General features: G+C 43.0%; 1 protein-coding gene across 3 annotated transcripts in view; it reads left to right on the top strand.

Moving 5' to 3' along the window:
- The window catches only part of LOC139541436 (desmoplakin-A-like), a 45,163-nt gene that overhangs the window by 18,878 nt on the left and 9,136 nt on the right, over positions 1-17,149 (top strand). For all 3 annotated transcript variants that reach the window (XM_071346095.1, XM_071346096.1, XM_071346097.1), the window contains exons 11-21: positions 38-192; positions 4,045-4,171; positions 4,397-4,583; positions 6,512-6,819; positions 6,940-7,118; positions 7,336-7,474; positions 7,715-7,908; positions 8,189-8,351; positions 8,437-8,520; positions 8,625-8,732; positions 9,028-9,126. In XM_071346095.1, the coding sequence (XP_071202196.1) occupies positions 38-192; positions 4,045-4,171; positions 4,397-4,583; positions 6,512-6,819; positions 6,940-7,118; positions 7,336-7,474; positions 7,715-7,908; positions 8,189-8,351; positions 8,437-8,520; positions 8,625-8,732; positions 9,028-9,126 (1,743 nt within the window). The remainder of the gene's footprint in view (positions 1-37; positions 193-4,044; positions 4,172-4,396; positions 4,584-6,511; positions 6,820-6,939; positions 7,119-7,335; positions 7,475-7,714; positions 7,909-8,188; positions 8,352-8,436; positions 8,521-8,624; positions 8,733-9,027; positions 9,127-17,149) is intronic.

A 17,149-nucleotide genomic window follows, 5' to 3' on the forward strand; every position in this document is an offset into this window, starting at 1 on the left:
CATTCTTGCCTAACATTGTATGTATTGTGCTCTACAGAAGGTGATTCTGAAGGGCAATGAGGGCATCCTGAAAGACAACTCCCAGCGTAGTAAGTGGCAGGTAACAGGACCAGGAGGACTGGACATGCTGGTACCTTCTGTCTGTCTGCTGGTGCCACCACCCAATTCCCTGGGCATCAACCTGGCCAACAAGTAAGAACACTCGCATACACATTACAGTACCAGTCAAAAATTCCACAAATGTACACCTCTTAATTGAAATGCATTCAAATCAACACTTTATTTGTCACATACAAGGTTAGCAGATGTTAATGCGAGTGTAGCAAAATGCTCGTGCTTCTGGTTCCGACAGTGCAGTAACAATTCCCCAATACACACATCTAAAAGGGGGGAATGAGAAAGTGTACTGTGGCAGTCCAGGGGGTTTGGTCAAGATGTTTACACAGATCAGACACGGACAGAGTAGGATTAGCTCGGTTTCAAGGGTGTTTATTTAAATAATAAATCAAAAAGGATAGGATAGGTCTCCCCCCTGAGACCCTCGCCGGGATACCGTCTTCTGGGCGCTGTTATCTCTGTTACCGTCCCCATCACTACGGAAGTCCTTTCTTCCCCCACTCTCCCTGTGTGCTGCCCTTCTGGCAGCTTTATGGGCCTTGCACAGCTGGTGAGCAATCAGCCCTTGATTACTCACCAACTCCCAATCAGCCCCAATTGAACCTGGCACGTCCAGCAGATGGAGCCATCGCCTCGTGATGTATACACCGTCAGTCACCAGGCCTCGACGAGTCTCCCCCTGGTGGCTGACCTGCTGTACGCCACAGTACCTATAAATATATGGATGAGCGATGGCCGAGCAGCATAGGCAAGGTGCAATAGATGGTATAAAATACAGTGTATACATATGATATGAGTAATGTAAGATATGTAAACATTGTTAAAGTGGCATTATTTAAAGTGGCATTTTTTACAGTGACTAGTGATCCGTTTGTTAAAGTAGCCAGTGATTGGGTCTCCATGTAGGCAGCAGCCTCTCTGAGTTAGTGATTGCTGTTTAGCAGTCTGATGGCCTTGAGATAGAACCTGTTCTTCAGTCTCTCGGTCCCAGCTTTGATGCACCTGTACTGACCTCGCCTTCTGGATGGTAGCGGTGTGAACAGACAGGTGCTCGGGTGGTTGTTGTCTTTGATGATCTTTTTTACATTTACATTTACATTTAAGTCATTTAGCAGACGCTCTTATCCAGAGCGACTTACAAATTGGTGCATTCACCTTATGACATCCAGTGGAACAGCCACTTTACAATAGTGCATCTAAATCTTTTAGGGGGGGGGGGGGGGGGGGTGAGAAGGATTACTTTATCCTATCCTAGGTATTCCTTAAAGAGGTGGGGTTTTTTTTTTTTTTTTTTTTTTTTTGCCTTCCTGTAACACCGGGTGCTGTAGATGTCTGGTAATTTGCCCCCGGTGATGCGTTGTGCAGATCACACCACCCTCTGGAGAGCCTTGCGGTTGAGGGCGGAGCAGTTGCCGTACCAGGCTGTGATACAGCCCGACAGGATGCTCTCGATTGTGGATCTGTAAAAGTTAGTCAGGGTTTTGGGTGACAAGCCAAATTATGCGCTGTTGCACCTTCTTCACCACACTGTCTGTGTGGGTGGACCATTTCAGTTTGTCGTTGACGTGTACGCTGAGGAACTTTCCACTTTCTCCACTGCTGTCCCTTCGATGTGGATAGGGGGGTGCTCCCTCTGCTGTTTCCTGAAGTCCACAATAATCTCCTTTGTTTTGTTGACATTGAGTGAGAGGTTGTTTTCCTGACACAACACTCCTAGTGCCCTCACCTCCTCCCTGTAGGCTGTCTCGTCGTAGTTGGTAATCAAGCCCACTACTGTTGTGTTGTCTGCAAACTTGATGAATGAGTTGGGGGCGTGTATGATCACGAAGTCGTGGGTGAACAGGGAGTACAGGAGAGGGCTGAGCACTCACCCTTGTGGGGCCCCAGTGTTGACTGTTAGGGTGGTAAGAAAATTGAAGTGGGTCTAGGGTGGTCGGTAGGTGATATGATCCTTGACTAGTCTCTCAAAGCACTTCATGATGACAGAAGTGAGTGCTACGGGGTAGTCATTTAGTTATATTTGCCTTCTTGGGTACAGGAACAATGGTGGCCATCTTGAAGCATGTGGGGACAGCAGACTGGGATAGGGAGCGATTGAATATGTCCGTAAACACACCAGCCAGCTGGTCTGCGCATGCTCTGAGGATGCGGCTAGGAATGCCATCTGGGCCAGGAGCCTTGCGAGGGTTGACACATTTAAATGTTTACTCACATCGGCCATGGAGAAGGGGGGAGTTCTTGTTAGCGGGTCATGAAGGTAGCACTGTATTATTCTCAAAGCGGGCAAAGAAGGTGTTTAGTTTTGTCTGGAAGCGTGACATCGGTGTCTGTGACGTGACTGATTTTCTTTTTGTAGTCCGTGATTTCCTGTAGACCCTGCCACATACGTCTCGTGTCTGAGCTGTTGAATTGCGACTCCACTTTGTCCCTGTATGGGCATTTCGCTTGTTTGATTGCCTTGTGGAGGGAATAACTACACGGTTTATATTCAGCCATATTTCCAGACCTCTTTCCATGGTTAAATGCGGTGGATCGCACTTTCAGTTTTGTGCGAATGCCGCCATCCGTCCACGGTTTCTGGTACATCCTGTTTGAGTTTCTGCCTATAAGACGGTAGGAGCAAGATGGCGTTGTGGTCGGATTTGCCGAAGGGAGGGCGGGGGATGGCTTTGTATGCATCGTGGAAGTTAGAGTAGCTGTGGTCGAGTGTATTACCCCCGCGCGTAGTGCAATCAATATGCTAATAGAATTTAGGTAGCCTTACTCTCAAATTTGCTTTGTTAAATTCCCCAGCTACAATAAATGCAGCCTCAGGATATATGGTTTCCAGTTTACATAGAGTCCAGTGAAGTTCCTTGAGGGCCATCTTGGTGTCTGCTTGAGGGGGAATGTACACAGCTGTGACGATAACTGACGAGAATTCTCTTGGAAGGTAATATGACCAGCATTTGATTGTGAGGAATTCTAGGTCGGGTGAGCAGAAGGTCTTGAGTTCCTGTATGTTATGATTACACCATGAGTCGTTAATCATGAAGTATACACCCCCGCTCTTCCTCTTCCCAGAGAGGTGTTTATCTCTGTCGGCGCGATGCATGGAGAAGCCCGGTGGCTGAACCGATTCTGACAACATATCCCGAGACAGCCATGTTTCCATGAAACCGAGAATGTTACAGTCTCTGATGTCTCTCTGGAAGGCAACTCTTGCTCGAATTTTGTCTACCTTGCTGTCAAGAGACTGGACATGGGCGAGTAGTATACTCGGGAGTGGTGAGCGATATGCACGTCTATGGAGCCTGACCAGGAGGCCTACCCTTTCTGCGGCGCCGTTGTCTTGGGTTGGCTTCTGGGATTAGATCCATTGTCCTGGGTGATGCTCCAAACAGAGGATCCGCTTCGGGAAAGTCGTCTTCCTGGTTGTAATGTTGGTAAGCTGACGCCGCTCTTATGTCCAATAGTTCTTCCCGGCTGTATGTAATAAGACTTAAGATTTCCTGGGGTAACAATGTAAGAAATAATACATCAAAACAAAATACTGCATAGTTTCTTAAGGACTCGAAGCGAGGTGACCATCTCTGTCGGCGCCATCTTAACATCATTCCAGGTGACTACCCCATTAAGCTGGTTGAGAGAATGCCAAGAGTGTGCAAAGCTGTCAAAGGCAAAGGGTGGCTACTTTGAAGAATCTAAAATATATCATTTGTTTAACACTTTTTTGGTTAATACATGATTCCATATGTGTTATTTCATAGTTTTGATGTCTTCACTATTATTCTACAATGTAGAAAATAGTAAAAATAAAGAAAAACCCTGATTAGGTGTATCCAAACTTTTGACTGGTACTGTATATGTATGCAAGCACGTTTACATGTACGCACGCACGCACGCACACACAGACTAAATCCTTGTCTGTGTTGTGTGGTCCATCAGGAATGAACAGTACTATGAGGCGATCCTGTCTGTGTGGAACCAGCTCTACATCAACATCAAAAGTCTCATCTCCTGGCAGTACTGTGTCCAGGACATCACACGCATCAACTCCCTCACCATCACCATGGTAAGAACCTATCGCCATTGTAACCATATCACGTCATCACTGTCACTACAGTTTCACTTACAAGGTCCACGACTGACTGAAATGTCAGTTTGACTTTATGGTGCAGCTGAGTCCATTATTACTAAGATTACAAATGACCTGACTACAAAAAACTACATTCACTAAAACGAGGACACAAAAACAATGTCTAATTTTTTTCTTCTTAATATGTGTGTGTCCTCTCAGCTGTCCCGTATGCGTCCTGAGGAGTACCGCAGCATCCTGAAGGGTCTGGAGACCCACTACTCAGAGTTCATACACTGTTGCCATGGCTCTGAGATGTTCAAGGATGAGGACAAGAGGAGCATCGAGAGCCAGTACACTGGAGCCCAGGCTCACTACGACCAACTGGTGGTCCAGCTACCTGCTTACAGTGAGTAGATATACAGTAGCGAGATAGTAGAAATATAGTATCAGGTCCATTACAGTGAATAGATATACAGTAGAGAGATAGTAGAAATACAGTCAGGTCTATTACAGTGAGTAGATATACAGTAGAGAGATAGTAGATATACAGTATCAGGTCCATTACAGTGAATAGATATACAGTAGAGAGATAGTAGATATACAGTCAGGTCTATTACAGTGAGTAGATATACAGTAGAGAGATAGTAGATATACAGTCAGGTCTATTACAGTGAGTAAAGATATAGTAGATATACAGTATCAGGTCCATTACAGTGAATAGATATACAGTAGAGAGATAGTAGATATACTGTAGAGCGATAGTATATATACAGTAGATATATAGTAGAGACTGAGAGTAGATATACAGTATCAGGTCCATTACAGTGAATAGATATACAGTAGAGAGACAGTAGATACAGTAGAGCGATGGTAGATATATAGTAGAGAAACAGTGAGAGTAGAGATATAGTAGATACATAGTTACAGTAGAGATATAGTGTAGATACAGTTGAAGTTGGAAGTTTACATACACTTAGGTTGGAGTCATTTAAAACTCTTTTTTTCAACCACTCCACAAATTTCTTGTTAACAAACTATAGTTTTGGCAAGTCTGTTAGGACATCTACTTTGTGCATGACACAAGTAATTTTTCCAACAATTGTTTACAGACAGATTATTTCACTTATAGTTCACTGTATCACAATTCCAGTGAGTCAGAAGTTTACATACACTAAGTTGACTGTGCCTTTAAACGGCTTGGAAAATTCCAGAAAATTATGTCATGGCTTTAGAAGCTTCTGATAGGCTAATTGACATAATTTGTGTCAATTGGAGGTGTACCTGTGGATGTATTTCAAGGCCTACCTTCAAACTCAGTGCATCTTTGCTTGACATCATGGGACAATCAAAAGAAATCAGCCAAGACCTCAGAAAAACAATTGTAGACCTCCACAAGTCTGGTTCATCCTTGGGAGTAATTTCCAAATGCCTGAAGGTACCACGTTCATCTGTACAAACAATAGTAGGCAAGTATAAACACCATGCGACCACGCAGCCGTCATACCGCTCAGGAAGGAGACGGTTCTGTCTCCTAGAGATGAACGTACTTTGGTGCGAAAAGTGCAAATCAATCCCAGAACAACAGCAAAGGACCTTGTGAAGATGCTGGAGGAAACCGGTACAGAAGTATCTATATCCACAATAAAACGAGTCCTATATTGACATAACCTGAAAGGCCGCTCAGCAAGGAAGAAGCCACTGCTCCAAAACCGCCATAAAAAAGCCGGACTACGGTCTGAAACTGCACATGGGGACAAAGATTGTACTTTTTGGAGAAATGTCCTCTGGTCTGATGAAACAAAAATAGAACTGTTTGGCCATAATGACCATCGTTATGTTTGGAGGAAAAAGGGGAAGGCTTGCAAGCTGAAGAACACCATCCCAACCGTGAACAACGGGGGTGGCAGCATCATGTTGTGGGGGTGCTTTGCTGCAGGATGGACTGGTGCTCTTCTCAAAATAGATGGCATCATGAGGCAGGAAAATTATGTGGATATATTGAAGCAACATCTCAAGACATCAGTCAGGAAGTTAAAGCTTGGTCGTAAATGGGTCTTCCAAATGGACAATGACCCAAAGCATACTTCCAAAGTTGTGGCAAATTGGCTTAAGGACAACAAAGTCAAACAAACTTCCGACTTCAACTGTATATAGTAGAGATACAGCATCAGGTCCATTACAGTGAGTAGAGCATCTCTCTCACTGTATGGGACAGTATGCTCCTCTATTCTGCTGTCTCTGCGCACCTATGTACTCTGAGTGCATGTCATTAATCTATGATGTACCTTTACCATACAGCATATGACCTCTAACTCTCTATATCTCTGTCCCTAGCTGCACAACAGACCGCCAACGAAGGGAGGATCAAGGCAGAGGAGGAGTTCAGGATTCTGGTGGTCAATCAAGAGGAGGCAAAGAAGATAGAGGAGACCAAGATAGTGGAGGTTAAGCAACAGGATGTGAAAAAGGGGGTGGTTAAGAAGGTGAAGAAGAAAGTGGTGGTGACGTCACAAAGCCTGACGGAGCTGCACACGCTCAGACAGCGCCTGGAGGAGGCGGAGGCGGGGCTTACCCAGCACATCCATATCTGTCTGGGAGAGGACGGAGCGCACGACTGTGGCCTGAGGATTAGCCAACTAGAGGTACACACACACATGGACGCACGCACACACGGATACAATATACTGTACATCCTAGGAGTACTACTGTGTATGTAGGGTTAGGTTTGTGCATGTGACTAAATGTGTGTGGTTTTTCTCCAGTCTGTACAGAGGGATGTGAACTCTATCCGCGAGGAGTACCAGCGTCTGAATGAGCATGTTCTGAAGGAACTAGAGGGCATGACTGACTCTGACAAGGCCACGTTCTTACGCAGCCAACTCAGCCTCATCAACGAGAGACTGGGCAGTCTGGACGGGTGCTCCACCGCCTACCTACAGAGGTAAACATTATGCTGTATGAGCATACACACACCCTGAAAGGGTTCTCTGCAGAATACCCATATAACTACTCCATACACAGACAAACTCATCCATACACACACTCAACACTCATTGCTCAAATTGAACTAATTTGTTCTGACGAATTCTCTCTCATTCTTTTCATCTCTTTCCCCTTCTCTTTCTCTTCTCGGTCCTCCCGCCCTTTCCCACTCCAAGGTTGCAGGCTCTAAGGGCCCTCCTGGAGAGTGAATCCAGGGCTGAGGACATCATTAAGGTCCATGAGGCCAGACTGACAGAGAAGGAGACCACATCCCTGGATCCTGCAGAGGTGGAGGACTACAGGTCCACTCTGAAGGTTACAGTTACTGTTTGAAACACAAGCCCCAAAACTTTGGGAATGGGAGTGACTGTCACAGCAATGATTAAGTCGGTCATTTAGCTGTGTGTGGTGCTCCTAGGCTAAATGTTCCGTTGTGTGTAAATGCTTTGAAGTCAGTGAGTTTTGTGGTTATTACTATTCCCGGTATGTGCTCTGTAAAGGCCAGTTAGCTTTGTGATTCAAATCTCAGATGTTCTGTTGTGTGTGTATGTGTAGAGTATGAGGGCGGAGCTGGAGGGGAAGAGGGACGTCCTGGTCTCCATGGAGACGGAGCTCGGGAAGGCGGTCCACTGGAACGGCCAGGTGGGCGGAGCCTTCCACAGGTGTGACGTGGACCTGTCCAGATACAGTGAACAAGTCACCCAGCTGTCTGACCGCTGGAGACGCCTCCAGAGCCAGATAGACTTCAGGTATACAGACCTCTCTATATCTTATCTATGCACACCTTTTTGGTTCCATATCTCACTCAGACATTTATCTCAGTCTCTAGCTGTATCTGTTTTGTTGTCCCTCTGACTTCTGTATATAGAGTCCTGTTCTCCATACCTATCCACCTTGTGATGTGCTGTACCTCCTTCCTTTACTTTGTGATGACTTATAACATTTACTATTGGTGACCATTTTTTTCTTTTTTATATATATATACCCCAACATTTTTTTGACCTGTATCTCTTGCTCTTCCTCTCTCAGACTAAGGGACCTAGAGGGGTACCAGGGGCGACTCCAGCAGTACACCACCACTAGCTCAGTCCTCAGTGAGTGGATCGGTACTACGCGTCAGAAACAGGACGCCCTGCAGGCCACCAAGATAGACAGCATCACAGCCCTGGACGAACACCTCAACCAGCAGAAGGTCAGTCAGTCAGTCAGTCAGTCAGTCAGTATAATTGTTCAGGGCAATATAATCAACATATGGAGTTTTTTGTGTGTTTGTCTAGGCTCTGAACTCTGAGATCAAGGTGAAGAGAGAGAGTGTCGACAGTGTTCTGAGAGACACTGACGCCTGTGTGAACTCCATCAAGGTAAGGGCTTTCACATCCGGCCCATGTATTACTATACCCGTCATAGTAATGTACTGCTTTTCATGCCTTCTATTCCTGTGAATTTAAGATATATTTGTTTTCAGGATTATGAGCTGGAGTTGGCTTCATACAGTGCTGGTCTAGAGACTCTACTGAACATCCCTATGAAGAGGACCATGCCACAGTCTCCTTCTACTCAGCTCACAGAGGAGGTAACAATCATAGCTCCACCAAGTCACTCAAACATATACTGTTTACTTATACAGGTACATCTCTGTTACTGAGTGCCTTCAGTGTCAAGGTGAATAGCCTCATACATACAAACTCTGCTTTACCCCAGGTTAGATACCCAGAAAACAGGTAGACCTGCGTCCCTAGTCCGGTGTATTCGGTGCCCAGTATGTTAACAATGTTACCACTGAGTTGATTGTGTGGTTAGGTAACTTTGTGTTACTGAGTAGTTTGTATGTTTCCGTTATTAACTGTGTGCTGTATGCCCTCTCCCAGGCTACTCTACTGCAGACCCGTTACATCGAGCTGCTCACTCTGTCTGGCGACTACTACAAATACCTGGGACAACTACACAAGAACATGGAAGAGCTCAAGGTACTGAGAGGAACCACACTGTGACTGCCTGTAGAATCAATCTGTTCAGCTGTTTTTACAACGATGAGCTTTTAGACCTTCTGCATTATAATTTCAAGTTTATTTTCCATGTTGTAATGAATACATTGGAAATCTTATTCAGCCTTATAACTGGTAAATCTAACATTGCATTATTATTATATTAAATCTAAAATATTAGTTCTGTACTAAGGCATCTAAAGTAATACTATTTACCCAAGTATACCTCCCCCACCCGAAAAATGTAAAAGGAGGCCATTACCACTTCAGGAATAATTACTTTTTTAGGCCTTGCTAATGAATTGAAGTTTAAATTATTATTACATTCTAAAATATGTGAGAATGTGGACATCACCTGACTAAATAGATTGGATGCATGGCGATTTTTCTGTAGACTATGTGGCCGACGCAGGCACACATAATAAAACCATGAATAGCGGTAGCATTAATCTCACCATTGCTGTTTTTATCATGAGAAAGTGACCAAAGAACTGGTAATTGTTTTAGTGGAAGGATTTGTATGGAAAGCCAAGTTGAAGCCAACATTAGATGTTGTTCTCATAATAACCACACGTGGTTTTACCTCAGCAGAGTACTGCAACACCCTTCAATTGAAGCGGCGGGAAACAAACGAAAGTGGCTACATCTCTTACAAAAACGAATCAAAAATAAAATTACAGATAATTATAAGGGAGCAGGAGAATTTATAAATTGGCTACAATAATTACAATAACTTTTCAAGCACCAAATTAAGGAAATGTCAGTTTTTCAAGGTAATCCTATTCTAGTACTTAAATTGAATTTCTGAACTCTAAATTCAAGTTCAAGTAGGCTACTTCAAGCCTCTTGTATTGTTTACAATTGCAGGTCAAAATATATTTGTCATGTTATTTCATTACCAGATCATATTGTCAATAAGCCCACTAGGCAGTGTAATTTGTTGTCGTTATATCCAGAATACTTAATAGGAATAGCTTTGGGTGTTGCACAATAGTCTATCCTACACAATTGTGCACAGTAAACTCAGAGGCACAAAAACATGAACTCAGTACCTTGATGCTTTCTCTATTAAATCAAAGGAGACCCTGCTGTAAATCAAACAGACAACAACAGATAATCAACATCAATTCACTAGGGATATTAGATCCAACGTGGATCCAGTCACAACTGTCTTCCCTGGCATAACAAATGAGACAACAAAATATTCAAACATTTTTTCCCCAGCACTTGCCTGCACTATCAAAACAGCTGTTCGTCACTTAAGACACCAAATGTGCATCCAACAAGTATTATGCATAATTATTGAAGAACCACATTTATAACAGTATTGATTTAGGTGTTAAGTATCAAGGTAAGGCGACTCTTTCGGTTAGAAGAATTTGATTTTGCAATGCATGTATTATTTTAGAAGCCCATAACTGTTTTCACCCTGTAACATGAGGACACAAAATGTTACGTAGTTACACTGCATTTCTGACATCTCTATACAACAAAACGTAAGAATCCTGGATCTAGCTGGATCCTGACATTTTAATCCTAGTAACAATTCCCTGTCTTATGTCAGTTAGGATCACCACTTTATTTTAAGACTGTGAAATGTCAGAATAATAGTAGAGAGAATTATTTATTTCAGCTTTTATTTATTTCATCACATTCCCACTGGGTCAGAAGTTTATATACATTCAATTCATATTTGGTAGCATTGCCTTTTAAATTGTTTAACTTGGGTCAAATGTTTCAGATAGCCTTCCACAAGCTTCCCACAATAAGTTGGGTGAATTTTGGCCCATTCCTCCTGACAGAGCTGGTGTAACTGAGTCAGGTTTGTTGGCCTCTTTGCTCGCACACTCTTTTTCAGTTCTGCCCACAAATTTTCTATAGGATTGAGGTCAGGGCATTGTGATGGCCACTCCAATACCTTGATTTTGTTGTCCTTAAGTCATTTTGCCACAACTTTGGAAGTATGCTTGGGGTCATTGTCCATTTGGAAGACCCATTTGCAACCAAGCTTTAACTTCCTGACTGATGTTTTGAGATGTTGCTTCAATATATCCACATAATTTTCCTTTCTCATGATGCCATCTATTTTGTGAAGTGCACCAGTCCCTCTTGCAGCAAAGCACCCCCACAACATGATGCTGCCACCCCTGTGCTTCACGGTTGAGATGGTGTCCTTCGGCTTGCAAGCCTTCCCCTTTTCTCTCCAAACATAATGATGTTCATTATGGCCAAACAGTTCTATTTTTGTTTTATCAGACCAGAGGACATTTCTCCAAAAAGTATGATCTTTGTCCCCATGTGCTTTGCTGGGGTGGCAGGTAGCCTAGTGTTTAGAGCGTTGGACTAGGGAAGGTTGCCAGATCGAATCCCCGAGCTGTCAAGGTAAAAATCTGTCTTTCTGCCCCTGAACAAGGCAGTTAACCCACTGTTCCTAGGCCGTCATTGAAAATGAGAATTTGTTCTTAACTGACTTGCCTAGTTAAATAAAGGTAAAAAAATAATAATGTGCAGTTGCAAACCGTAGTCCAGCTTTTTTATGGCGGTTTTGGAGCAGTGGCTTCTTCCTTGTGGAGCAACCTTTCAGGTTATGTCGATATAGGACTCGTTTTACTGCGGATATAGATACTTTTGTACCTGTTTCCTCCAGCATCTTCACAAGGTCCTTTGCTGTTGTCCTGGGATTGATTTGCACTTTTCGCACCAAAGTACGTTCATCTCTAGGAGACAGAACGTGTCTCCTTCCTGAGCGGTATGACGGCTGCGTGGGCCCACAGTGTTTATACTGTCGTACTATTGTTTGTACAGATGAACGTGGTACCTTCAAACGTTTGTAAATTGCTCCCAAGGATGAACCAGACTTGTGGAGGTCTACTATTATTGAGGTCTTGGCTGATTTTTATTGATTTTGCAAAGAGGCACTGAGTTTGAAGGTAGGCCTTGAGATACATCCACAGGTACACCTCCAATTGACTCAAATAATGTAAATTAGCCTATCAGAAGCTTCTAAAGCCATGACATAATTTTCTGGAATTTTCCAAGCTGTTTAAAGGCACAGTCAACTTAGTGTATGTCATCTTCTGACCCACTGGAATTGTGAATGATAAGGGAAATAATCTGTCTGTAAACAATTATGTGTCATGCACAAAGTAGATGTCCTAACCGACTTGCCAAAACTATAGTTTCTTAACAGGAAATTTGTGGAGTGGTTGAAAAACGAGTTTTAATGACTCCAGCCTAAGTGTATGTAAACTTCCGACATCAACTGTAACGACAACTTACACTGCTGTAAATGCAAGGACAGAAAAGACACCAACCATGAAAGGTTTAAATCAACTCGTATATTTTCTTGAATATAGCTATGATCCCCCCATATATCTTAATATAATGACAGAAAAAAATTGGCATGTTATTATCAATAACTTATCAACAGCTGTAACAAGTTGTCCAGTGTAGGAAATCCTCACTGATAAACCCTAGTTTATAGAAAGACCAAAGTACACAAAAAAATACACATTTCTTATATTTGTCACAGACCTCAGACTTACAGTGGGGAGAACAAGTATTTGATACACTGCCGATTTTGCAGGTTTTCCTACTTACAAAGCATGTAGAGGTCTGTAATTTTTATCATAGGTACACTTCAACTGTGAGAGACGGAATCTAAAACAAAAATCCAGAAAATCACATTGTATGATTTTTAAGTAATTCATTTGCATTTTTTTGCATGACATAAGTATTTGATCACCTACCAACCAGTAAGAATTCCGGCTCTCACAGACCTGTTAGTTTTTCTTTAAGAAGCCCTCCTGTTCTCCACTCATTACCTGTATTAACTGCACCTGTTTGAACTCGTTACCTGTATAAAAGACACCTGTCCACACACTCAATCAAACAGACTCCAACCTCTCCACAATGGCCAAGACCAGAGAGCTGTGTAAGGACATCAAGGATAAAATTGTAGACCTGCACAAGGCTGGGATGGGCTACAGGACAATAGGCAAGCAGCTTGGTGAGAAGGCAACAACTGTTGGCGCAATTATTAGAAAATAGAAGAAAATAGAAGAAGTTCAAGATGATGGTCAATCACCCTCGGTCTGGGGCTCCATGCAAGATCTCACCTCGTGGGGCATCAATGATCATGAGGAAGGTGAGGGATCAGCCCAGAACTACACGGCAGGACCTGGTCAATGACCTGAAGAGAGCTGGGACCACAGTCTCAAAGAAAACCATTAGTAACACACTACGCCGTCATGGATTAAAATCCTGCAGCGCACACAAGGTCCCCCTGCTCAAGCAGGCGCATGTCCAGGCCCGTCTGAAGTTTGCCAATGACCATCTGGATGATCCAGAGGAGGAATGGGAGAAGGTCATGTGGTCTGATGATTCAAAAATAGAGCTTTTTGGTCTAAACTCCACTCGCCGTGTTTGGAGGAAGAAGAAGGATGAGTACAACCCCAAGAACACCATCCCAACCGTGAAGCATGGAGGTGGAAACATCATTCTTTGGGGATGCTTTTCTGCAAAGGGGACAGGACGACTGCACCGTATTGAGGGGAGGATGGATGGGGCCATGTATTGCGAGATCTTAGCCAACAACCTCCTTCCCTCAATAAGAGCATTGATGATGGGTCGTGGCTGGGTCTTCCAGCATGACAACGACCCGAAACACACAGCCAGGGCAACTAAGGAGTGGCTCCGTAAGAAGTATCTCAAGGTCCTGGAGTGGCCTAGCCAGTCTCCAGACCTGAACCCAATAAAAAATCTTTGGAGGGAGCTGAAAGTCCGTATTGCCCAGCGACAGCCCCGAAACCTGAAGGATCTGGAGAAGGTCTGTATGGAGGAGTGGGCCAAAATCCCTGCTGCAGTGTGTGCAAACCTGGTCAAGAACTACAGGAAACGTATGATCTCTGTAATTGCAAACAAAGGATTCAGTACCAAATATTAAGTTCTGCTTTTCTGATGTATCAAATACTTATGTCTTGCAATAAAATGCTAATTAATTACTTAAAAATCATACAATGTGATTTTCGGGATTTTTGTTTTAGATTCCGTCTCTCACAGTTGAAGTGTACCTATGATAAAAATTACAGACCTCTACATGCTTTGTAAGTAGGAAAACCTGCAAAATCGGCAGTGTATCAAATACTTGTTCTCCCCACTGTAGAACATCCAATTTTGTTATTTTCAGATTTAAAAAAGTGTTATTTAGAGAGCGAAAACCTGAATTTTTTTTAGAAAATCCTAAACCTGGAAAAACAAAACCAAGATAATGGATTGCATGGATAAGAGCATTTGGCCAGTAACCAAAAGGTTGCTGGTTTGAATCCCCAAACCGACTAGGTGAAAACTCTGTCAATGTGCCCTTGAGCCAGGCACTTTTAACCCTAATTGTTCCTTTGTCGCTCTGGATAAGAGCGTCTAATAAATGACTGAAATGTATATTTGGGCCAAAATTCAATTAGGCCCTAACTACATTGCATTCGGAAAATATTCAGACCCCTTGACTTTTTCCACATTTTCTTACGTTACAGCCTTGTTCTAAAATTGATTAAATCGTTTTTTCCCCCTCATCAATCTACATACAATACTCCATAATGACAAAACAAAAACAGGTTTTAATTTTTTTGCTAATTTATATTTTTCTTATCACATTTACATAAGTATTTAGACCCTTTACTCAGTACTTTGTTGAAGCACCCTTGGCAGCGATTACAGCCTCGAGTCTTCTTGGGTATGATGCTACAAACTTGGCACACCTGTATTTGGGGAGTTTCTCCCATTCTTCTCTACAGATCCTCTCAACCTCTGTCAGGTTGGATGGCGAGCGTCGCTGCACAGCTTTTTTCAGGTCTCTCCAGAGATGTTAGTTCAGGTTCTGGCTGGGCCACTCAAGGACATTCAGAGACTTGTCCCAAAGCCACTTCTGTGCTGTTTTGGCTGTGTGCTTAGGGTCATTGTTCTGTTGGAAAGTGAACCTTCGCCCCAGCCTCAGATCCTGAGCGCTCTTGAGCAGGTTTTCATCAATGATCTCTCTTTACTTTGCTCTGTTCATCTTTCCCTCGATCCTGACTAGTCTCTCAGTCTCTGCCGCTGAAAACATCCACACAGCAAGATGCTGCCACCACCATGCTTCACTGTAGGGATGGTGCCAGGTTTCCTCCAGACGTGATGCTTGGCATTCAGGCCAAATATTTCAATCTTGGTTTCAACGAGACCAGAGAATCTTGTTCCTCATGGTCTGAGAGTCCTTTAGGTGCCTTCTGGCAAACTCCAAGCGGGCTGTCATGTGCATTTTACTGAAGAGTCGCTTCCGTCTGGCCACTTAACCATAAAGGCCTGATTGATGGAGTGCTGCAGAGATGGTTGTCCTTCTGGAAGGTTATCCCATCTCCACAGAGGAATTATTGAGCTCTGTCAAGAGTGACCATCAGGTTCTTAGTCACCTCCCTGACCAAGGCTCTTCTCCCCCAATTTGTCAGTTTGGCCGGGTGGCCAGCTCTAGGAAGTGTCTTGGTGGTTCCAAACCTCTTCCATTTAAGAATGATGGAGGCCACTGTGTTCTTGGGTACCTTCAATGCTGCAGACATTTTTTGGTACCCTTCCCCAGATCTGTAACTCAACACAGTCCTGTCTCTGAGCTCTATGGACAATTCCTTCGACCTCATTGCTTGGTTTTTGCTCTGATATGCACTGTCAACTGTGGGACCATATATAGACAGGTGTGTACCTTTCCAAATCATGTCAATCAATTGAATTTACCACAGGTGGACTCCAATCAAGTTGTAGAACCATCTGAAGGATGATCAATGGAAACCGAATGCACCTGAGCTTAATTTCGAGTCTCATAACAAAGGGTCAGAATACTTATGTAAATAAGGTATTTCTGTTTTTCATTATGGGTTATTGCACGTAGATTGACAATGAAGAAAAAATATTTAATACATTTTAGAATAAGGCTGTAACGTTACAAAATGTGGAAAAGGGAAAAGGGTCTGAATACTTTCTGAATGCACTATATGTAGAAAGCTTACTATTCTACAAATGACTTTGAAATTTTAATGACCGTTATTTCTATCAACTTTTTTGCTTTTCATAATAAACAAATACATTTACAGGGTTACCTATTAGTTTCTCAATTGATTAGAAAAATCCTATTTTCTGATGCTCCTAAATTTAATGGTGTGCTCTAAACTTATTTAAGTTGGGAATAGGGCTGTTATGGTGATCGTATTACCTCCACACCAGCGGTCACAAGCCATGACATCGGTCAAATTCCATGTGACTGTTTAGTCATGGTAGTTAGGCTTCTCCAAGCTCTGATGCTGCTTATGGTCATTAGTAGCCTACCAAACTTGCTAACTGCCTGGTACTCAGCACTATTGTCCCTCTAATCACTCTGACATCAATGCAAATGTAATCTAAAATCTAATCAAACACTTCATGAGAGCCCATGAGCTCATGTTGCGCAACATTTCTATAGGCTATGATTGCATGAAAAATACAGAGTGATGGCCTCTATTAAAAAGAGGATGATCCCATCAGCTTTCAATAGGCTAGGCCTACTATATTTATTTCTCAACTTTCCTAATATTAAGCACATTGCTTCTCTTTACAACAGGAGTATAGCCTACCTGGCTGGCATGAAAATGAACCATGGGAAAAGTGTCCTCCATTCACTATTTAAGTGCATAGATTACATTTATTTTTTCCCCTTTCCCTGATTTGAGACAGGTGCATGATAATGGTCCATTCTAAATCAAAATAAATTTCACACATATATTATTTAGTATATGTAAAGACACGATTAAATCAAGAATAGGCTGATATTGTCACCCATCAGACTATAACTTGTGAATGATATATTATCACTTGTGAATGATGCCCAGCTTGTGTGCAGTAAGGCCAGAAACGCATACTTTCCCCCCCTACTTTTTCTAATCATAGTCACACACCTCATGTAGCCTAGCCCATAGGCCTATATGGTTTGTATCACAACTAAAGTGGC

This window comes from Salvelinus alpinus, chromosome 16 (genome assembly GCF_045679555.1).
Source record: "Salvelinus alpinus chromosome 16, SLU_Salpinus.1, whole genome shotgun sequence".
In the NCBI taxonomy this organism is placed as follows: Eukaryota; Metazoa; Chordata; class Actinopteri; order Salmoniformes; family Salmonidae; genus Salvelinus; species Salvelinus alpinus.